Below are 24,933 nucleotides of genomic sequence, written 5' to 3' on the forward strand. Positions count from 1 at the left end.
TTGGATGGATTTTTGTCTTGAAATTTTGGATAAGTCAAGAACTTAAAAAATGGTTCTGATGTTCCTGAATTGTCCTGCCAACCAGAACCTACCTTCAGTGGGGTCGAGTCCAATACAGGACATGCTAGTAACATTTTTTTTTGTATGGGAAATGTTTATATATCAGAAAGAATGTCTGTCTCTTTTCTATCTTTGGCCTCTGATAATCCAAAAAGTGAAGTAAATGAGCTTTTGGAATGCTCACAACAGAGATACAGTGAAGGCTAATGGGTAATAATCATCCATCTGAGGGACTATATGATGCTGCTGTGCTAAATGCCCGAGGGTAAGAAACATGTAAATGCACATTAAAATTTGCACTGGAATGATGAATTAATTAATTGCAGAGATTGTGCCTTTGCCATCATTGTAATTCTGAAGCCTGTATCACTGTGTATCACTATACAATGCAAAAATCTGTCATTCTTCTTTGGCTTTACAGGACTGAGAAAATTCAGATGTTGAAAGAAACAAACTGGAAACACAAAGAAAGAGAGGGGCAGACTCTCTTTCTGACTGACTCTGTGGTTATTACTTTGGGATCACAGCATGGTTGATTGGCCATGGTGAAAATTGCCTGCAGTTCAGTTTGAAGGAGAAGTTGTGACTTTGTTCCGGGTCTCATTGCGTCTATAAAGGCCCACGGCTGTGGGTCTCAGCTCCTGGGTCAACTGACTAAGACTCTTTGGCCTCATACTGTAAGACTAACCATAACAGCCACTTAGATTTTCAGGCTCTGAAGCCTGGCAAAGGAGGAGAGTCTTGGAGTTTGGGCTCCTGCCCTAGCTAAGATGACTGTACTGCAATTTTTATTCCTGCAGCACAAGCTTGAGTCTGATCCAGGCTCTGAGACTCATTGCTGTGGGTTTGATGCTGAGTAGACATCCGCCTCAAGGGTTAAGTGTCTTCGGTAAGGCTGAGAAAGGAGATGTGTGGCAAGGGCTGCAGGAGCTGAGAATGTTGGCAGAGCAGCATGCCAGGCATTGCCGCTTAGACGTGAGATCCATGCTAGACAGCTGTGAATCCTGGGGACTTGGCACGGAGGACAGGGCAAAGTGACTTCCTTTTGTGTATCCTGTGCCTTTTTTGGTACTAGGCTCAACAGGTTCTTTCCCAACTGTATGTCCCTCCTGATTAGTCAGCCTTCTGTGTCCAGAGGCCTTACACAATTCTTAGGCACCGTGCTAGAATTAGTTGATGATTCTTTTTCCCCAGGAGCAGCAGAAAGTTAACTGAGGCTTCTTCCACTTTGTATTTCTGGTATCTCTGGAGAAAGCAGCTGTACTTTTTTTAGCATTGTGCCATCAAATCATGAGGAGATGTATCAGAACAGGAATTGTTTGCATGCTGAGTACATGAGGCCAGTGTGTGACGAAAATAATAGACATTACAAATGCTGTAACTAAATAGCCACACATAGCACCTACATCTTTCAGATGTTTTCAGTCAGTAAGGTGTAGGAAACAGTCAATACTCCTCCCTGGTAGCTTGGTGAGTCTGATCTGTGTGCTTTCATAGGTATTTCAATGTGTCCATCTTGTGCAACTGTGAGGCTTGTTCATAATGGCACCCAATTAATTTTTTTTAGGTGATAATATCTGTCTGGCTCCAATGCCTCCTATTAGCCTCCCATCTGCCCTTGCTCCTTTCCCCTGGCATCCTTTTCCATATTACTGTTTCTTCTGTCTGCAAAACTCAGATGCAGAGATAAGTGAGACATGTGCTTCCTTGCTGGGTGCCAGTGAAAGTTCATTTTGTACAAGCAAGAGGAATGTTCCTTAGAAGTCCTTGAAAAACTGATGTCAGACCTGGTTTGAATTTGAATGCAAATATACAGTATAAAGACAGAGATTTTTCACCCCTATTTTATGGTATCTTGGCAGTCACTCAATAATAAGTAGGACATCTTCATGTTGCGCTCCTATTTGTGAGTCTGTTGATGGCTGACTAACCCAGTTCTGGAGCTGCAGATCTTCTCACAGAAGGGTAGGTGCTGGTAGCTGTTGGAGAGACGCAGGGCAGCTTTCACCGCTCTTTTCTTCTTCTCCACCTTTCCTCGTCTGCACTGTGGTGGGACTTCTCAAAGTGCACCACACAGATCACCACTCTCCACTGGGGAAGGTTTTCTCAAGTGTCCACCCCAATGTTGCACCTTTTCATGTGTGCGTTCAGCATGTCCTTATATTGCTTCTTCTGGCCCCCAACGCTCCTTTGTCCTTCCTTCAATGTGGAAAACTGAATCTGTTCTAGGAGATAGGCACCAGAGGGCAGAGCCACTGCTGAACTCACGGCCTTCTCTCTGCATTTTCTGATGCTTTAATTGAGTGCTTGACTGTCCAGCCTCGACAATTGATTCACATTGGCCATTTGGAGGCACCACACAGTTCTGAACTGTACTTTGTTGTTCATTAATTACATTGCAACATAAACGTGCATGATAGGTAAGAACATGCAGGGATGCAAGGTGCCTGCCTCAAGGAGCTTACAATCAAATGTGATGAGGACACAACAGAAATGATGCCATAAAATGGAGGAGTGGGAGGTCGAAGGACACACTAGGAGTAGAATCCTGCATCAGTGCCTGCTTCAGAGAACAGTGTTGTGTGTTTTTGTTTTTGCTGGTATGTCTTGTGACTTGCATTTTCACTTTGTCTTGTCCTATGGTAGCTTATGGATCAAAAGTTAGTGGGGGAAAGGCAGTTTCAAAAACGGATTTGACTGACTATGGTTGCTGACTGACACATGAGAAGGAGGAAGCGTTGGGAGGAATGAAGGCAGAGGTAGCAGCAGGAGCTGAACTAAGCAGAACCTGAATGTGGGTTCAGAAGTGTGAGCTTGACACAGAAGGTGAGTGCGAACTGGAGAAAAAACTTGAGAGGGAAGTGACATTGGACAAAGGCTGGGGACAGAAGTGGGGATTTAGCAGTGGGTGAGCATCAAGGAGAGCTAAGAAAAGAAGGTTGCAGAAGCCAAAGCAAAAGGGAACCATGTGAATTTGGCAGGAGACGAAAGGGAGGATCATAAAGATGCTATGAAGAAGCAAGCTGTAACAACCATTGGATGGGGTCTGGGAAGGAGTAAATGGAAGTCTAATGTGAAACTAGCATTAGGGGTTTGGAGGATGGAGGACAATGGAGTTTGTCACAGTTTCAGGAAACAGCTGTGTTCTCTCCCTCCCATCCCAGCACACACACTCTGCATTCTACTCGGAGAATGTTCAGTCAGGTACCAGCCATCCACCCATCCCCAGCAAGCTAGTGCCCCAAAAGGCTAATGCTTGTGCTGTGCTTTCTTTCGAAGGGCTGTGGTCAGTGTTTTGTCAGGCATTACTCCTAGTCACACAATTCTTTATAAGCAATGTACATTTATTCTCAGGGTAAAAACATCGTAGAACAAACATTCTGACCTGCTTACTAACAAATGGACCAGAAATCACGCATTGATGTTATGGGGTGCTGGTAGATCAATGCCCTTTCAACCCCTCCCTCCAGGGTTGGTGTCCCCTAGGAGCAATGGTCCTGTCTAATGAATCTAAAGGAAGACCCTGAGTCTGTTTATACCCAGCCTTAATGTAACCCAAGTTTTCTCTTTGTGCCTTGGTCTCTGTGAAGCACAGTGGGAACAAGTGGGTGCACACCACCCTTGGGGTGTAACCTCTCTGGGGTTGTTTACAATTTCAGTGATGTGCCTTAGTTACCGCACTGCTGTTTTTAGTTCCTGGAGGAGCTAATCACATTCGTAGCGAAACCATTCATAAATGTAAATTCAGTGATCCCCTAAGATAGTGCGTGGGGTTGCATTATCTGTCAGAGTTACTCACAGGGCTGGCAAGAGAAAGAGGGCTTGGGCAGCAGCTGAATTTCATTTTTCTAGGCCATTGTTTCTGGTGCAGTAACCCTTGACCAAATGGTAGCAGTAGGTGAGTGGTGGGTAACTTGTGGCCTGAAGGCTGCATGCAGCCCATTGGGGTTCTGTGTGTGGCCCACAAGACATTTTGTTTACTGTTGCCCATGTCCAGGGGTGCCAGATGATGCGGGATTTTTGTCAGCGTTGTTTTTCTGTTACTTGTATTACAATAGTGACACGCACTTCAAGCAGGAGCATGAGCACGTGAAATGAGGCGTGTGCTGACTGCGTGCAACATAATGAGAGCCACGTGCTCCTATTGCTTCCAGTCAAAGTGCTGCTACGGTTCTATCAGCACACCCTGTAAATCCTAGGTACACAAGTGCAGTTAACAAAACTGCCCTAACTTGGGAGACCGTCTTGGTTATGAAGCTTGTGGCCCACTGAAGCAGCCCACTTGCTAGCTTATGTTGCCCCTCACTGACATATGTAACATCCTCATTTGGAATCTTTGACACCAACTCTCACACTGGTTAAAAAACATAATTTTAAACAATCCAGAACTACCCACTCATTTGATTAGGCTGAAGCACAGGGTAAGTGCTGGGCATGAAATTGCCCAAGGGGTTAGTAATAGAATACTGATCAGTTTGCCTGGAGGTGACTTGTGAAACTGAGATGATGGGTTCAGACAGTTTCCTCGTGGACAGGTTTTCAGGGAGCTAGAGACTACTGTTACAGTTGGCATCTTTGATTTCTGTAAGCTCAGACAACACGGAGGCTGAATCCTACTCTCTCAGCCCTCAGTACTGCCTTCAGGAAGAAACTCAGACGTACAAAAGGGACAGCAAAAAGATTTTTTTTTTCTCTGATCACTGCTTCCACATGTCCTATAAATACTCACAAGAGTGTTGGGAAAAAAGCTGACAACTGTCAGGAATGCCACATTCACTTTTTAAAAAAACCCTGCGTTTCTTGACAACTGAAAATATGTGCAGTGATTTCATATTCTAGGCAGGTGCACAGATATCTTACAGCGGAAGTTACAATTCAAGCTGATGTCCATAAACTGTAAGAGTTTATTTCACTAGATTCATTTTCCATCAGCATGATGGTCCCTTTCTTTCAGAGAATTAGAGTATCCTAGAACATAAGAACATAAGAACGGCCATACTGGGTCAGACCAAAGGTCCATCTAGCCCAGTATCCTGTCTGTCAACAGTAGCCAATGCCTGGTGCCCCAGAGGAGGTGAACCGAAGACAATGATCAAGCAATTTGTCTCCTGCCATCCATCTCTCACCTTCGACAAAAGCCTAGGCACCATACCTTACCCTTGCTAATAGCCATCTATGGACTTAACCTCCAAATATTTATCAAGCTCTTTTTTAAACTCTGTTAGAGTCCTGGCCTTCACAGCGTCCTCTGGTAAGGAGTTCCACAGGTTGACTGTGCACCGTGTGAAGAAAAACTTTCTTTTATTAGTTTTGAACCTGCTACCCATTAATTTCATTTGGTGTCCTCAAGTTCTTATATTATGGGAACAAGTAAATAACTTTTTCTGTATTCACTTTCTCCACACCATTCCTGATTTTATATACCTCTATCATATCGCCCCTCAGTCTCCTCTTTTCTAGACTGCAAAGTCCCAGTCTCTCTAGCCTCCCTCATATGGGACCCGTTCCAAACCCTTAATCATTTTAGTTGCCCTTTTCTGAACCTTTTCTAACGCCAATATATCTTTTTTGAGGTGAGGAGACCACATCTGCACGCAGTACTCAAAATGTGGGTGTACCATAGTTTTATATAGGGGAAGTATCGTGTATATTGGATGGATAGTTCTCAGGATCTCGCAACTCAGAGTTCTTTAAAGATAGTTGGGTTCTTTCCTAATTGCCATTGCAATGGGATCTGAGCACTGACTATGGCAGGCAAATACTAAAGAATAAAACTCGTGATGAATGTTCTCTCTCTATCTCACATGAGCCGTGTCTACACGTGCACGCTACTTCGAAGTAGCGGCACTAACTTCGAAATAGCGCCCGTCACGGCTATATGCGCCGGATGCTATTTCGAAGTTAACTTTGACGTTAGGCGGTGAGACGTCGAAGTCGCTAACCCCATGAGGGGATAGGAATAGCGCCCTACTTTGACGTTCAACGTCGAAGTAGGGACCATGTAGTCATTGCGCGTCCCGCAACTTCGAAATAGCGGGGTCCGCCATGGCGGCCATCAGCTGAGGGGTTGAGAGATGCTCTCTCTCCAGCCCCTGCGGGGCTTTATGGTCACCGTGGGCAGCAGCCCTTAGCCCAGGGCTTCTGGCTGCTGCTGTGGCAGCTGGGGATCCATGCTGCAGGCACAGGGTCTGCAACCAGTTGTCGGCTCTGTGGATCTTGTGTTGTTTAGTGCAACTGTGTCTGGGAGGGGCCCTTTAAGGGAGCGGCTTGTTGTTGAGTCCGCCCTGTGACCCTGTCTGCAGCTGTTCCTGGCACCCTTGTTTCGATGTGTGCTAGTTTGGTGTGTAGACGTTCCCTCGCAGCGCCTATTTCGATGTGGTGCTGCCCAACGTCGAAGTTGAACATCGACGTTGCCAGCCCTGGAGGACGTGTAGACGTTGCTACATCGAAATAAGCTATTTCGATGTTGGCTTCACGTGTAGACGTAGCCATGCACACCCACCCTATCACACTACTTGACTTTTAGTCCAATATCCTATGTTGCCTTCAAAAATGGGATTTTTCTGCCCCAGTCTCTGTTTTTGGTACTTCCACCACCTGCATCAGGAAACATGTCTCCTCCTGTAGTTGCTGAGAGTCTGACTTTTGGATTCCTACAGCCTTCCAGAGCCGCCTTCCCCCCCGTTCCAGGAAAACCTCACTTCCATAGGAATTCTCCTGTGGGAATTGGCAAGGCATTTTATCCAAGTGGGGCTCAGTAGCTCAGAGACCAAAGTCCACTACCTATAGATTCAGAAGAAATCTTCCCTGTACATTCATATTCATTTACCCTGACCTACCCGTGTGCATTTGCGAAGGATTCGTCCCATTGATTTTGTCTTACTATGACCTTTAAAGATTCATTTATTTTCATTTAAATCTTGTTCTGTTTTACTCGTGTCACTAGGGGAAGAAGTAGAAGTGCAGCTTCAGCTTTGCCCATACAATACAGAGTTTATGGACCCAGTGAGAAGTCTGTTCTAAAACCATCAAGAGGTTTAGTAGACAGGCATTGCTGGTGCAGGTTGAGAAGATCACTGAGGAAATAGCCTGTGGCAGGTGCACCTTGTAGAAGTGCAGAAGCAAGGCCACTGGAGAGATGCTTCATAGTTGGTCTTCAGTGCATATCCACCTGCAGATGAGTTTGTCAGTAAGAGCAATGCGTGCATAAGAATTCTAGTCAGAGGATGCAAAGAAAGACCCCTTTCCACAGATCTCTCTTCTGGCTACGTTGTGCATGGCAGAGTGTCACCAGCAGTATTTTATCTAGAGACTTCATTTGCTGCACTACATACATTTGGCTTGAAACTTTTGTGGTGCAGCATATTGAATCTATAGTTACCTCTCTTTATTTTGGGAAATATAACTTGAAAATTCTTGGCACGTCTTACTGCACAAGTTAGCCCATTCCCTTATTGCATAATATCTGGCAGTTTGTAGCATCTAATATTTCACTGACATTCAAATCCAGTAACTACAGAGGGGAGGAGCATTATGGATATTTGATCTCATAGTCCAACAGGTTACACTCAAGCACATGCTGGATTCTAAAACTGCATGTCCCAAAATTTTCAGTGTTCTGCGTTTTACAGATGATTTGCTACTTGTAAGCTGCTGACAGATGGTATCTAAAAGATCTTGAACATTTGACCTCTTTTACTTCACAGGGTCCTTAGTTCATTTTGTGTTCCACTGCAAAGATCAAATGTCTGTTCCCTTCTGGTATTTAAATTAGGAAACTATAATTTCAAAATGTCTTGGTCATCATTGGATCTGGGAAAAGCTATTCTGCTGAAAATGTTAACATACTAGTGAAGAAAAATGATTAGGCTTTGAAAAATGCTCACTTTTTAGCCTCTCATTTAATGCAAAGGATTTTTTTTGGTTTGTTTTACATAAATGCATGTAATTTATTTATGACCTGAAATAAGCCTAGCTATTACCACATCTTCTTATGGGAACTTACAACATCTGATGGAAATGTGGTTTGCCTGTAAAAGCTGCTGTAACCCTGTGGATTTAGTGTGGGTTTTTAATCACATGATGCCTAGCCTAGGCTGGGACATTATTGTTTGTGTCAGAGTTAAAATGCAATTCTGGTTCACGAGTTTCTACTCAAGTCATATGATGATTGTTCACATGTTCCAGCCATTGCGTACTCCGTGCAAGCCAGAAATATGAGCAATTAGCAGATCTACACAGACATGAGTTCAACCTGCTCCCCAGTAGGTTTAGTGAGTCGTCATAATGTGAGGTGGTTAATCCAAGAGGCAGCTTGTGCTAGTGGTTAATGCACAGACCTAAGGGACAGGAGAATGTGTTTCCATTGCCAGCTGTGCCACAGACTCACTGGGTTGCCTGTGCATTTCCTTAACCCCTTTCCCACTGCAGCAGCATCACGAGTGATAGCAGCAGTGCAAACACCAGTGTGGGCAGTGTTCTTGAAAAATATTGGTGAGTGCCCTGTCTACACCTGGGGACAGATTATGGCAAGTTGGTGGCCTACACACACCATGACATCTGGAGCCCACACCCCAGTTCCATGGATTTCCACTTTGCTTAGGGAGGGAGGAGCAGAAGCATGGTGCTCCTTTCTCCCTCTCCTTCCCCACCACCACCATTGCAGGAGCAGCAGGGGCATCTTTTCCGTGCACAGGACCAATGGCAGTAGTGGGAGTGGCCATGAGGCACCTAGTACTTATCCTGGCAGCTGGCTTGTGTCTGCCTCGATGAATAGGCTGGGCCCCCTGCACTCTTTTCGTTCTGCCCACCGAGATGTGTACAGAGGCCCCTGCTGGGGTGGCGTTGGCAGGATGCCAAACGCAGGGTTTTGGTATTAAAGTTCGATTGCAGGCAATTTACACCTTTCAGAGCTATTGTCTCTGGCCCTTTGCAGCCTTTGGATCCATTGCACTTGGCTTGCAATTTCACACTTTTCTTCACACCCATTAGGGCTAAAAATATGAATGTTTAAAATATCATCTGCCAATATGAAGTGCTGTGCCAATTACAGGACAGTATGAGCACTTGTTAGTATGTGTGTAAGGTGGGAAGGAGGCAGGCGAAGTCTGTTGTTCATCTCCCTGTATTCACCTCTCTCCATACCACCCATTCTCCTGTGCCTAATAATTTATTCTTTGTAAAACATCAAAGCAGCTTGACTGCCTGCAGTTTCTGAAGGAAAAGAACAGGGCGAGTTGTATCAGCTCCTAGTTCAGTTTTTGAAGTAAAGTGAGGCCATTCTCTTTCCCTACAGGAAGGACTTGTCTATGCTACATGGAAGATTGACCCAGTTAGGGTTGATCTTCCAGAGTTCGATTTTCGCATGCCAGTAGAGATGCGTGAAATTGAACTATCTGGGGTCATCAGTCGACTGCTGTACTCCTCAATATTGTGAGGCATATGGGAGGTCAGTGGGAGAGTTTCTCCCATCGACCTCCCTCTGCGTGGACAACCAGGTAAGTTGATCACAGATAAGTAGATTCTAGCTATGCAACTGTCATAGCTAGAAATGCATATCTGCAATTGACTTACATGCCTAATGTAGACCAAACCCCAGTCTGTGGGAGATATAAATCCTCACTCTGCTTACCATTTGCATACAACCTTTTTATGGCTAAATATGGGGATACAAGACCAGATCATTCCAGTGCCATTAAACAACAATGGTGAGGATGAGAACAGTGCTGTGACAGTTATGTGGTCTGTGTTTCAGAAACTCTGTAGTGATGCTCAGGTGAGAGTCTTTGGGAAATGTTGCCACCTGAAGCCTGGAGGAGACAGTTCTTCTTCATTGGACAGTTCCATCAATTCATCCTGCTCATTTTCGGATACAAAAGAACAATGCTCAAAATACCAGGTGAGAAATCTTTTGCATGGCTTCAGTCTTAGCAAATTTTGCAGAAGACATATGAAAGGTTTTCAAATGTTTAAAATTAGAGACCTTCTGAGGCAGAAATTCTTCTTTAAGGTTTAGATTAAGGTCGCAGTTTATGAATTCAGACCTGGGTTTGTGGCTCAAGGGCACTAAAACGTGATAAGCTGTTCTCTCAAAAGCTCTGCCTTGAATGGCAGCAATATTTCCAGAGTTATATCCTTTTGTGCCATATCTGAACAGAGCCTGGACAATAAGCCCCTTCTCTGAAATGAAATTGGAACTAGAGCCTTGATGGTAGGTGGAGATACTTTGTTCCTTGGAGTATTTAGACTTGTGCTGATTGTATAGCCTTTCTCTAGTGAAAGACCCTAGACTTTGTGATTTTTTTAAGCATTCTGAATTACAAATATATTTAAACTAAAATGTTCTCTGTCCTGGGAAGCTTTAAAAAAGTAATATGTGGCTACGTACAGCTGTAAATCTGTAGATGAAGGATATGTAACAGTGCTGTACAACTTGAGTTAAATTTTGCAGAAGAGTGGAGGTTTGGGTTACAAGACTAGACAGAGTCATCTGACACAGATATATTTCTGTCATCTCAGCTTCCATGGATCACAAGCATTTTATATTAAGCCATCCTAAAATAGAGCTGTGCCTGTATAGTCTTTGTTATGAATTAAATGTGTGTTCCAGGGAAGCTGCCTATTTTGAGGTACAGCCTATTTTGAGGTACAATACAACTGATGTCTTAACCTACCAGACATACAAATGACCAAGCTTTCTGCATTGACTTTAGCTAACGTCACATTAACTATACTGTATTTGACCAGAAATGTGTTCCCTTTGTCTTTTCTTTCATACAGTTCTTCTCAGTAGTTTCAAAAAGGTGCCTGAAGTCCTCTTTGTCCCTTTGCCCTTTTTGGGAGGATATTCTGTCTGCTTTGGAAAGGAAGAGCTGTTCCATTTCTCTTCATGTGCTTCCTCTGGCACACAGTAACTTCTGCAGCATCCTTTGTAACAAAAAGAACATCATGCTCTTCTATGTCTAGACCTACAGCTTCTTATTTCTCTTAGTGATTGGGCAGGCTGTGTTATAGCCCTGCAGATCTGTGGCTAGCTGCTGGATACCTGCTTTATATTCATGGGTATCTACATCCTTGTATGTCAATGATGTCCACAGCTCATTTTTGTGGATGAGGGTACAAATTTTTTACCCGTGTTGGGCTCTGACTATATACAGACACTGATTAGCATTATCTGGAGAATAAAGGCATCATAAAATATAAAGTGTGTATAATACAGGTTGAACCTCTCTAATCTGTAAGTCTCTTGTCTGGCAATGTCTGTAAGTCCGCATGATTTTAGTTAGCTGGACGACCACTTATCATGGAACCAAACAGCTGTCTTGTAGCACTTCAAAGACTAACAAAATGATTTATTAGGTGATGAGCTTTTGTGGGACAGAACCACTTCTTCAGATCTGGGAATTCAGAATTTCCAGATCTGAAGAAGTGGGTCTGTCCCACGAAAGCTCATCACCTAATAAATCATTTTATTAGTCTTTAAAATGCTACAGGACTGCTTTTTTTGGTTTGTGAAGATACAGATTGTGACTATTCACTTACCATGGGAGTGGCCAAGTTTCCGGTTGTCCCATAAAGTTTGTTTACAGCCACCAGACCTGGCTCTCAGAGTTCTGTGCTGTTATTTAGCTGTAATTTACCCCTCAGGCTATGTCTACGCTACCTGATAAATTTGAACTTAAGGCGGTTAGCTCAATTGTACCAAGTGACTGTCTTCACTGTAAATACCATCAGCTCAATTTTGGGGGCACTAATGTTGATATCATAACATCATTGAAACTGGCTGGGTGTAGTGTCAAGTTCAAATTTAAAAGTTTGGATGAAGGCTGGTGTGGAAGCACCATGTCTTTGTATTGAATTCATTAGCCTCCAGAGGATGAGTGGGCTGCTGCACCTGGCTCCGGGCTGCTGCACCTGTTGGGGAGGCAGAAAACTGACTAGTGCTGCTGCACCTTGCTCCCAGCCCCGGCAAGCCAGGTGCCACAGCTCTGGTCAGCTTCCTGGCTCTCCTAGGCTGCGGGGACCTGGATGTTATGCTTAAGTGAAGCACACAAGATCTTTAATAGGAGAAAAGGCAGTACACTGCCGTTATTGAGAATATAACAGAAGCATATGCTTTTTAGTTACTTACACACACAGACACCATATACGCAGTTTTGCCAGATGATGTTATAGTTACCAATTCAGAGTCTGGATCAATCTAGTGGCCAGCTAGATCCGTTACAGAGCAGGAGCAGGGCCTTGTTGGTTGTGATTCGATGCTTTTCTGGAGGTGGTGACAAGACAAACCTAAAGAGCTAGGGAACGTACCCTGCTTTTATAATTCTTTGCTTTGTTGATGTTTATGGATTTTGCTGGGTTAGTTTGTGACTGGTGTATTTTTGTTTTGATATTAAATGTTTTTAAAACATTTTTGAAAGGCCGATTTTGTAATTAATTGCTTTTAGGGGTGCCTGCTCCGTGCTTTAGAGTCATCAGTCTGCCAGTTTGATCGCTTTTTGTCCTGAGGCTTCTTTTCTGACGCCGTTGAGTCTGTCTTCACCCATGCTCACCCCCCCGCCCCCCTTTTTTTTGGCCGTTTTCTTTGAGGATAACTTTTGCGCCTTTATTTTAATACAGACATACCACTTTTACATGTAAACAAAAGTGTTACAAGGACTTTTAAAGAAGAAGCATTGTACCACAGTATCTCATATTGGGCAAAGCAAAAGATATTGTAAATCAAACAATTAAGACTTTAGCCTCCAGCATTCTTTTAATTTCATTAACATAGACACAATATCAGAAATCTGTCTCTTTACTTACTAAACTCACTAAATTTTTAAACAGAGGCATATATTAAATTAAAGACCGTAATTAATAAAACTTAATAAAATGCTGAATAGGTTAATATGTTGCCTTACACTGGTATATTATGAGACCTAAAATACGCATGGACAAAGAATAAAACTTTTATCTCCAACATGGAACCAGGCAGCAGGGTGAGTGCTGCTGGTGGCAGGGCCCAGGGGTTGGGTGCAGAATGCAGGGCTGAGGGAACTGTGGGATAGTTTCCCACAATGCGCTGCTGCAAGAGTTTGATCTTTGGCCATTCATTGTGGCAGCACTAACTCGACTTTGTGTGGACTTTATGGAGAAGTGAGGATACTGAAATTTGAATTTATAAAACCTAACATAAAATCGAATTTAATAAAATCGAATTTATCAGGTGGTGTATGAATTTCAGTAGGAGCTGTTGTGTGCTTAGTACCCTCTGGATATTGAAGAGCCCAGTAAGCAGTGGAAGTGTTGATAATGTGTTAGACAATATTGACCTCCTGTGGTCCAGCAAATTCTCTCCTCCAACACTAGTCAGGGCCCAAGGGCACTGGATGAGAGAAGTTCAGCCTGCATATATATGTATGTACCACAACTTCTGCAATTGCAAAGTGAAAGCCACAATAAAATAATGCTAATGCAACTTTTTATAATGGTTTTATATAAATATGTGTGATCATGATTGATTTATATGTGTGATTTAACTTGTTCTATGGAGGATGAAATATAGTGCTTTGTCCCAGGCTGCTGTGTGGTAGTAAATTATGTCCCACCTAAAGCACTTACAGATGTCACTAGAATACATTAACATGCTTCTTAATAAGATCTAATTTAGTGAATGGTTACTTGCAGATGACTTCACACAGCAGAATGCACTGTGCCTGGAAGTGTTTGCAAATTCTCGCCCTCGTATAGTTTTGGGATTTTTCTGCCTTATTCAGGCTTAAGGTTTGTTTGATCACGAGACCTGGGTTTTACCTCTGTATTGCAATTCTAGCTTTATATGCAGAAGATTAGTTTGTATAATAAGTAGACATTTAAAATGCTATAAATGTATGGGTTAGCAATGTGATTCCCGAATCTTGCAAATGTTACTGACTCTATAATGCCAACACTTGCTATTTTTATCTCTCTTTATGTGAACTCATAAATTTGACCAAGGTAACTGGTTGAGTTCCAAGTTGTCTTTCCCTTGTGATGAGCCCTTTTGCTATACTGTTCTCAATTACTGCTCAGATGAGTTTTTAATTTTTAACCCCTTTTTTGGCTGCTGGCAGTTGAATTTGGCCTTTGGTGACCACTGTTTTCTAGAGCTTGGAGGCACAGCAGCAGAGTTCCCACAAGAAATTTTAGGCATATGTAGTAATGCATGGTAGAGTCATCCTCAGTGGACACACATGAAGGCTGAACTGAAACAGGACAGTGGTACATCTCATCAGTACTTTTTGTTTTTAGCAGTGCCTCTGTCTGGTCTGACAATGGAAGGAGAAAATACTATAATTCAGTTTGAAATGAATGGGTTTTCATTTCTTATGATGTTTAATCAAGAGGCTCAATAATTAATTAATTCCCCCCCCAGTGTTTATTGACTTACATTTTCACACAGGCAGAAAATTAAAACCAAATAACCCTCAAATGCTTTATACTTATTCCAGCATAACTCCTGTAACTTGTATTCATAGATAAAAATCATCATTTTTTGGGCCTGATAATTTGTAACGATAGTTATTCAGTGTTCTGGGAACAAACATACTTTGCTAGATCCACATTCTCTTTTTTAAAAGCTCTTGGTGATATTTACTGATTAAAATCTACTTGATTACCTACAGTGTCCCTTGCCAATTAGACAATATGATACCATGGGAGATGAGGATGGGAATGTATCCATGATCCTGGCCCTGACACATGAAGATTAATAGCCCTTGTAATCATATCCTCATTTTTTACAGTGGCAGTTGCTATTCTTGCCCTCACCTTTTTAGGCTCCTGGTGTGGTATGAGCTGAAGAAGTTGGGCGGGTATTTTGTTAAAATATTACGACCTTAGTAATGGACAAAGGTGGAAAAAGTACCCAGAAAGTTACTTGAGTAAATGTGCAGCTGCTTCCGTTTCTGGATACTTGATACAACCTAGATGTGATGTGCGTGCATGTACTTTTACTTAAGTAGTTTTCCAGAGGAATACCTATAACTTGTTCTTAAGTACACCCTGCCTTCCCCAAAGCAGCTGTACTTTTACTCAAGTAACTTTTTGGGGGCGTTTTTTCCACCTCTAGTAACGGATTCTTCTTGTAAACTACTTTGAAGATTCAAAGAGCTAAGCTGTGAAATGTGCTATGTTTTAAGGAGTCGTCTTTTGAGTTTCATCTTATATGTTTTGTTTGTATTTTGGTGGGTGGAGTAAGTAGGAGAATTCAGTGACCTTCTTTACCTAATCATTGTTTCTAGTGGTAACCTTGGGGGTGGGGGGGCGTAATCTGAGAGCCCTAGATCTTACCATTGCCTCACTCCAAGACGTGGGCAAGCCATTTAGATTCAGGCCGAACTTGGTTGTTACCTAAACTTGTATGTAGTCACCTAAATAATCAGTCTAACTTTTCCCAGAGGATGTACAAACCCAGCTCCTACGAATTTCAATAGGAGCTGTTGTGTGCTTAGTACCCTGTGGATATTTTCATACTTAGGTATCTAATTTTAGGGCTGGTCTACACTAGAAAAGAAATTCGACTTCAGATACACAACAGCAGCTACATGTATTGTGTAACTGGAGTCAACTTACTTTAAATCAAATTTCTCACATGGCCCTACTGCAGGAAGTCAACAGGAGAAACTCTCTCATCGACTTCCCTTAGTTCTCATGACAGCAAGGAGTACTGCAATTGACAGGGTGTTCTCAGGGTTCAATTTAGCATATTCCTACTAGGTGCACTAAATGAAACCCTGGAAGATCAATTGTGGAAGCGTCCGTCTTCCCCTTAATGTAGACAATACCCTTAGCCCACTTGCATTTGCAAGTGTTGTTCCAAGTTCCTTGTTCCACCATCTAGAGTTGACACATTCCAGTGGTGTGTATTGTTGTTGTTTTGCCTGGGGTCTGAGTGCTGCATCTCTGAAGTACCTGACCTCTGTGAGTTCTTGTGGCATTTAATTTAGTCAGGGTCAGGCACAGCCAGGGCAGAGCCAGTACTGAGTAAATGGGTTGGATGGAGGAACTGCTACCAGAAGAGAATATAATTGCAAAAAGTGACCCAGCTCACTTATGAATATGTTTGGAAAGATAACACATAGCTGAGAGTAAGGAGAGGCATGAGTTTTTTGTCAGCTGCAAGAGCATCTCTGGTTGATTAGCTGTGGTAACTTTTTAATTTTAGTCTCAAGAATTTTGCTTGTTGTGTGCAGTGCCTTTATCTAGCATATGATGCTATGCAATGACATTCCTCCTTTACCATAAGTACAAACTCTCACCAGTCAAGTAACAGGAAACACATGATTACTCATGGCACTGTGAGCTCTTTCCTTGAGAAGGGTGTCAAATGCAAATTAAGTGCAAGTGATTATGAGTCAACCTTTAATTTGTCAAAAAGTCACTGGTCCAGCCTGTTCCAAATGTATGGTCCCCATAGGGTCATCACCAGTAAACATGCAGTTCTTCTCTCTGTGTTGAGCAAATAAAAGTTTAGTCTCTAAGGCTCTCATCTAGGAAAGCGCAGAAGCTCATTCTTAACATCAGGAATTTGTTTATATCCTGCTGACTTTTGTAAGGATGCTCTGTGAACCGGGCCCATGGCCTGATGTCTTTGTCCTTACACACATGGGCCGTGTCTACACTAGCCCAAAACTTTGAAATGGCCATGCAAATGGCCATTTCGAAGTTTACTAATGAAGCGCTGAAATACATATTCAGTGCCTCATTAGAATGCCGGCAGCTGTGGCGCTTCAAAATTGATGCAGCTTGTCCAGACGTGGCTCCTTTTCAAAAGGACCCTGGGAACTCCGAAATCCCCTTATTCATATCTACTGTTAGGAATAAGGGGATTTCGAAGTTCTTGGGGTCCTTTCGAAAAGGAGCCCCGTCTGGACGAGCCACGTGGCGGCGAGCCGCATCAATTTCGAAGTGCCACAGCTACCGGCATTCTAATGAGGTGTGCTGAATATGTGTTTCAGTGCTTCATTAGTAAACTTCGAAATGGCCATTTTCAAAGTTTTGGGCTAGTGTAGACATAGCCGTGGTATTAACCTGGAGAGAATGACTATGGCCAGACTTTTATTTGGCTCACTGGACATATTTCAAAAACAATTAAATATCATTTTCCAGATGCAATGAAGTGGACTTTTAAATACCCATATACGTCTTGGTTTGGAATATTTAAAGATGTATTTTAACTTTATAGAAATCCCATTTAGCTCCCCATTTAGAATTGCTATTTAATTTAAAAAAATCTTATTTCCTCAGCATGTGCCATATTGTGAAAACCATAATTGTCCTCAAAATGCCCCATGGCTGGAACTTAGAAAAAAAACAATTGCTCAAATTCCCAAACGTTACATATAGGCTACGGTTACACTACAGTGATCTGTCTACAGAAGTCTCTTTTGGAAGAGGTATTCTGACAAAATTTCTATCTACAGTTCAAGTCTACACATAAAATCAGGCCGACCTTTTGATCCACTCTGTCAACAGAAGGGCCCCCAAAGCATTTACGCAGCATTTTTGTCTACAGTTTCTGTTGACAAAACATGTTTTGTGTATAGATGCACTGCGAGTTTTGTTGACAAACCCCCGTTTTGTCTACAAAACTCACTAGTGTAACTGTAGCCATAGAGTAGAACCTCAAAGTTACAAACACCTGGGGAATGGAGGATGTTCATAGTTCTGCAATGTTTGTAATTCTAAGCATAGGTGCTGACTCTCTGGGTGCTCTGGGGCTAGAGAACCCACCGGGAAAAATTAGTAGGTGCTTAGCACCCACCGACAGCCAAGTCCCGCTTCCCCCAGTGCTGCTTCTCCTCCAGTGGTCCCACTTATCATTGTAGACACTCCAGGACAGAAGAGGAGGAACATAGGTATGGTGCATTCTGGGGAGGAAGCAGGGGCTGGGACTTGGGGATAAGGGATGGAATGGTGGTGTGATGGAGCTTGGCTGGGAAGAAGCAGGGTGGGTGCTGGAAGAGGTAGGGGTTGGGGCAATGTGTGGGGATGAGGAGTAGGAGGAAGTCAAGCACTCCTTGGCTAGAGGGGAGGTTAGTGCCTGTGATTCTGAGGTTCTACTGCACATTGCGAGCCTGGTAGAAAGATCCATGGAGTCAATGGAAGGACCTCATATGAACCTCAGTCAATCATGGATCAGGCCATAAGGAGGAAATCAGGTCCTAAGGAAGCAATCAGATTTGGTGAGCCTTTACTTTTGTATTTGTATTCTTTGGAAAACAGGAATGAACATGCCTTGATTTTTAATAAGACCCAAAGAGGATAAGTAAGCAATTCTACTCATGTACTGCACTGCAGTACTGCTTTGCCTGTTCAGTCTTCATCTGCTAAAAAAGATATTCCAAACCCACATGTTTTTCAGTATGTACAAACTGTGTTTCTGTTGCACTTTCTGCGTGTGATAGTTCGTTGTTTATTATATTCTATAATTGAGTCTTAAGGTTTTCCCTATGCTTTGACAGACCATACATCTAGTACCACTTTGATGAAGGCCTGTCTGATAAATATTGAGATTTATAAGTTATATGAACACTCTCTCTCTCTAATTGGGCTGAACTTAACCTAGGTGCACACTCTACTGGCTGAGAACTGAATTCCTGCAATTAATATAGTTACTTATGTTGATAGGCCAAGAATCTGCTTTGGGTTATGGATGTTTGCCCAGGGGCTGCTGGTTGGCTTAAATGTACTCTTCCCACCACAGGTATCTGGGGCAAGGCAGGTGACAATGTACAATTGTTAACCAGGCTCAGTGCTTTTTACTGCTGTAACCCACCTCTGTGCCGCAGATGACTTACATATTTTTATTTCATATCCTATGCAATTTGGCTATTAATTGGTTGTAAACATTCGCTCAATAAAATTCAGAGAGGTAGCCGTGTTAGTCTGTAGCTTCGAGAACAACAAGAAGTCTTGTGGCACCTAACAGACTAACAGATATTTTGGAGCATAAGCTTTTGTGGGCAAAGACCCACTTCATCAGATGCATGAGTAGGGGAGTGATTTCAGAGGGGTATTTAAAGAGACTCTGAAACCACACCCCCACTCATGCATCTGATGAAGTGGGTCTTTGCCCCCGAAAGTTTATGCTCCAAAATATCTGTTAGTCCATAAGGTGCCACAAGACTTGTTATTGTTCTCAATGAAACTTGTTAATCTGTTAATGTTAGTGAATGTCATTGTCTGCTGCCTAATCACTGAAGTGTGCATTATTCTTCATGGCCACACATTCAGCAGGTGCCAAGTGATTTAAGTCTGTCTTAAACAGGTGCTAAATATGTGTGAAATTCTGAATGGTGGTATTTTTAATGCACAAGTGGCCAAATAAAGCAAATTAGAGCTAGTCATCTTATTTGTTATGAATTTAGCCCTGTTTTCTCTTTGAGAGACCTTCAAAAACACTTCTCCAAATACAATCATTATTCATAAGTGTGCCTATTGTTGTAAATAATAAAAATAATTTACATTGCCATAGAGCTGAGTAGTCCCAATCAAGGGCCTCATTGTGCTGGGCACTGTACATTACTGTTGATATTTATTATTGGTGTAAAAGCTCTTTGGGACAAAGATGATGATGAAACCTAAGAACGACAGATCTCGGTGAAGCCCAAGAGGAGGGTCAAATTTGGAGAGATTGAATCCTGGCAGCAAATCTGGAACAAGAGTAGGCAGGTTGGATGTATCTGATTTGTGTAGTATGGGAAAGCTGTCATAAGTTACAAAAGAAAGGGAAAAATACCAGATGAACCTACTTGGTGCAGTGAAATGAGGTGGGCATGGAGTGGCAAGATGGAGTTTGATGATGTTAGAGTCTTCTGCTTAGGAATAAGAACGTATGAAAGAGGCTTAGGAATGCTGGGTAATATCACAGTGAAGAGCCTGTTGTCTTGGGAGCCAGCAAATGGCAGAATAACAAAAGCCAGGCTGCAAACAAGAGATGTCCCATGTACAATAAATCTATACAAGAAGTTACCTCACAATAACTTAGGTTGTTCAGAAGTGTGACTAAGCCATCTCCCTGAGCAAAATAAGTTACACTGACCTGAGCGATGGTGTAGACAATGCTGTTGTAGACAGAGCTTCTCCTGCCCACATAGTCAAAGGGAGAGCTCTCTTGCATCAACTTAGAACATCTGCACTAGCAGTGCTACAGCTGTAAGCTCTGAAGGGTAAGTGTAACCCAAATATATGACCGACAAATACATCAGACAACAGTTAAAAGAATACATACTACAAACAGGTGCAGTACTTCTGGATGACATGTCTGATCAAGACATCAGTTTGATCTCTGTTGGCTGGGAAGGTGTCCTGGGCACAGCCGTGGAGGGCATCCAAATGTGTAATGATAAATGGCTCTTGAATCTCTCTGGCTGAAATAATGTAAAGCTAGGAGGCAGTCTTTTCCAGCACAGGAAAGATTCACAAGCTCATATGCAATCACTCAGTAATGCAACAGTCAACCAGATATGCCACCTGTGTATATCTAAGAGGTGAGCATCTTCTTTGAAGGATGTCAGAGTCAGCCAAGGAGCAGATGTTGGCTCAGATTGTTATCTTTGAGAGGCCACATTACAACTTAATTTCAAAAGGTCAGAAAGATGGACAAAAAACATGTTATACCAAGAAATTCCAGGGAAAAAAAAGTGCAGATTGGATTCCAGATTGCATTTCACAACCATTCCAGTATCTTAAGGAACCAGACTGATCAAAGTCTGGAAGACAGATGGTCAACCTGAAAAAAAGGTGATCGTTGAGACAGCAGAGGAAGTAGTGGGGATCCAAAGAGGACAAAAGTAAAGTGCATAGATTACTGCATCTGAAACATAGGCAGTGATTGACAAAGAGAAAACTGATGGCAAAAAAAGGAACAGTACAAAACACAGGCAGAAAACTTAGAGGCAGATGCAAGAGGCAAGTAAGAAATTCAGGCAAGAAATTCTGACTTCAGAAGAAATATGAAGAAGCAGAAGCTGCAGCACAAAAGATGAAATTTCAAGCAGCTCTGTAGGATAGTAAAGACTCAGAAAAACTAGATCATCACAGGTGATACACATCAATGATGCTGAAAATGCATGAAGAACAAGCCCAGAAATGAAGGGTCCTGTGGCACCTTATAGACTAACAGAAAAGTTTAGAGCATGAGCTTTCGTGAGTTAACTCACTTCTTCAGATGCTGGTCATGAAACTCACGAAAGCTCATGCTCTAAACTTTTCTGTTAGTCTATAAGGTGCCACAGGACCCTTCGTTGCTGCTACAGATCCAGACTAACACGGCTACCCCTCTGATACTTGACAACATGCAAGCCCAGAAAGAACATTTCCATTGCAGGTTAAACTGTCCAGAGCCAACAGTCATGCACAGTTTTGAGAAAAATGCCAGTGCTAAGTTAGAAATCAAAGAGAGACCAATAACACCCAATGAAATTAAAGCTAGCAAAGGACAAATCAAGTAAGGGAAACACCTGATGTTCACAGAATTCAAGCAGATGTATTGAAGACAGGAGGAAAAATTCTGACTGAGCAGCCAATAAAACTCTTAACAAAATGTGGGTGAAAGAACAAGTACCATGACACTGGAAAGATGGTATTACTGTGGCATTATGAAAAAATGGTAATCTCATTCTGTGCATGGTATCGCCTGAGGAAAAGTACCACAACTAATGACTGGCAGCATCAGTGGAGGAACTGAGAGCTTACAGTCTAAATATAAGACAAGAGACAACAGTTGGATACAAAGGTGTGGGAGGAACACGAGGTAACAGTGACATAATTACATCTGACAAAGTGGGCTCCAGCACACAGAAGCTTATGATCAAATAAATGTGTTAGTCTTTAGGGTGCCACAGGACTCCTCATTGTTTTTGCTGAAACGGACTAACACGGCTCCCCCTCTGAAAAAGTGACTTAATTATTGTTAAGGTAGGAAGCAACAGACACAGCACACCCACTTTGTCAAACACCTGGTAAGTGCCAGAGTGACATTTACGGAGAGCTTTGGAGGATAATGCACTAGGTTTATATTGGGAGATCCTCCCTAAGCATAAGGGGTGGCCATGGGCAAATGCAATAAGGTGTTTAAGAGACAATTGGGCCGATGGGTGATAAAGACTGGCATCATTGGCAAGGCAGGAGGGTTAAAGGCTTGATTGTGCATAAAAATTATGACTAGCGTGTGGACAATCCGAAAGTAAAGATCCAATTGTCATTTGCAGTGCAAAAGGGAGAACCAGGGGAAGGAGTGGTTTGTGAGCACATTTCAGCCAGCCGTGAATTGTTTCTTCAGCTATTTGCTATTCATTATTCAGTGGTCACTTTTAATCACCTGGTATTTTGTTTCTGCTTCTTGCCTGGACAGTTGAAACTTTTTAAGGAGAATAATGAATGACAAATAATTTAATGATGGTAAAAGTATTCAGCTAGAAATTGATTGATGATAACATCTATGAGACTTTCAGTATTTGAACTATTTCACAAATACCAGAATGACTTTCTGAATAATCATGAACAACTCGTAGAATTGTACAAATTACAGTGAAATAAATTCACCAATGTATTATTTCTAGGCCTAATTACAGATATCCTTTTGTGTCATTCTGGAAACTGGTCCCTTATCAGTCCCTGAGAATATAATCACACTCCACTCCACCCTTTCTGACTCAGTTTGGTCTTCCAATAACAACTTCTAACAGCCAGTACTGAAATGCACTGTACCTCCCACAGAGATATGTTTGTTCTGTTGAATGTACTGACTGGTTTAATTCACAAGCTCACCTTCAAGATTGCTGTAGAACATATCTCAGGCAACTATACTGTGCTTTTAAGGGGCCAACACCATATTACATTGCAAATGTACCTGAGATCTGCATTCATCAGAGCAAGGCATTTTTTGATATGTTCCTTGTCTCTGTGTTGCCTCAGCTGCAAATGTGCTCTGGAAAGGCTTAAGTGAATAACAAAGTAATTAACTGGTTTGTCCTTCAGGGCTCTCGATGCTCTTCAGATGCCAATATGCTCGGGGAGATGATGTTTGGCTCTGTGGCCATGAGCTACAAGGGTTCTACACTGAAAATTCACCAGATCCGGTGAGACTTGTTCTGTTTTGTTGTTGTTGTTGTTGTTGTTTAATACTGAAGTCCTTTTCGCAAGATTCCGTACTTAAGTAAAAGTGTTGTTCTTCTGAATATTGCCAGAGCAGAAACCCTGTTCTAAGGCTACGTCTACACTGCAAGATAAATCTGCATTTATTAAAATTGATTTTATAATGCTGGTTTTTCTAAATTCAATTTTGAGTATCCTCACTATCCACAGGCTCCCAACATATTCGACACATTGCTTCCACACTGAAATCACCAAACATCGACTGTTGCAGCAGTGCATTGTGGGAACCTATCCCACAGTTCCCTCAGCCTCACATTCTGAGCCAGGAGCAGCAGCGCTGTCAGTTTCCTGGGTCCAGCAGCTGGGGGACCTGAGAAACTGACAGCGCAGCAGCCCTGGTCAATTTCCTGACTCCTGCTAGTATAGTAAACCCTCCATTTAATGGACTGATAGGGCTGTCTGTTCTCCATAGTTCCTTTAAATGTGAGGGTTTACTCCCTCTCCCACCAGGCTCCCCCAGTCCCATCCCAACTTCCCCCAAAAACCAACCTCCCAACCCTGCCCCTCAAAACACTCCCCCTGCCAAACCCAAACCCCTGCCACTCACCAGCTCAGGCGGAAAAGCTGCAGGAGCCCGCTGGCTGGGGGCACCTGGTTGTAGGTGGCCAAGAGCTCCTGTGGGGTGGTTGCCTGCCCACGGGCGCCTGGCCCTGTGTGTGGCTCCAGCAGCCTCGCGGTGGGGTGCCTGGCCCTGCATGTGGCTCCAGCAGTGCAGGGGCGGGGTGCCTGGCCCTGCATGGCTTGAGCCGCCTTGCTTCAGGGTTCCTGGCCCCCATCACAGGAGTGCAGCAGCCTGGGCAGTTTCCCAGCTCCTGCTCATAACAGGGATCTGGGAGACAGGTGCAGCACATGCAACTTTGTGGGATAGATAGGGGACACTTGTGGAGGGAGGCTAATCAATTAAATTTTAGGACATGGCGCTTCCACACTGGTCTTTAATTGAACTTCTGAATTCAAGCTTGATGCTATACCCATAAAGTAGCTGCAGTTTTGTAATCTCAAGATTAGTGCTCCCTAAATCAAGCTAATGGTATTTTCAGTGAAAACAATCACCTTGTAATATTGAGCTAACTGCCTCAAATTTGAATTTATCTCATAGGGTAGATGCAGCCCAAGTTCAAGTACAAATTGTAGTGGGGTCCTCAATATGTGTTGGGGATAGGGACTGAAAAGTTGCAACTTAAAGTGAAACAACATATAATGAGGACTTTTCCTCCATAAAAAATAATGTAAATAGAGGGGGATAGGGACTGTAAGAGTGTATATTTTGTCTGTGATCATTTAAACACTAACATACCATTTGCTTACCGTACCATACATTTAAAGCATTTTAAGCAACCTTTAAAGAAATGATCCTAACCCAAAATACATTTTTACACCATTTTTTATCCTATGTGCAGTATGAGATAGAGGAGAGTTGTAGTTGCTAATTTTCTGTTTTCTAAATGACATAATGACTTAAGTGCGAGAAATTTTATATCGTGTTCCTCAAAGTTTCAATGCTGTAAGTGCAAAATAACTTGTGTTGGAGCAGCATATATTGAGGACTGACTGTATTTATCCCAGTAGTGATTTAGACATACAATAATGCTAGGCTGATTTTCATGTTATACATTCAGCTTTTAAAATCTGGAGGGATTTGAATGGAGGAAATAAAGGAAATCTTGAGACAGTAGTTCTGTACTGACCTCT

At 42.6% G+C, this 24,933-nt stretch overlaps 1 protein-coding gene across 1 annotated transcript in view; it reads left to right on the forward strand.

The window, feature by feature from the left end:
* The window catches only part of FNIP1 (folliculin interacting protein 1), a 129,644-nt gene that overhangs the window by 59,074 nt on the left and 45,637 nt on the right, over window positions 1-24,933 (forward strand). The window contains 2 exon segments of the mRNA XM_075009316.1: window positions 9,815-9,958; window positions 23,065-23,165. Coding sequence (XP_074865417.1) covers window positions 9,815-9,958; window positions 23,065-23,165 — 245 coding nt within the window.

This window comes from Carettochelys insculpta, chromosome 15 (genome assembly GCF_033958435.1).
Source record: "Carettochelys insculpta isolate YL-2023 chromosome 15, ASM3395843v1, whole genome shotgun sequence".
Classification (NCBI taxonomy): Eukaryota; Metazoa; Chordata; order Testudines; family Carettochelyidae; genus Carettochelys; species Carettochelys insculpta.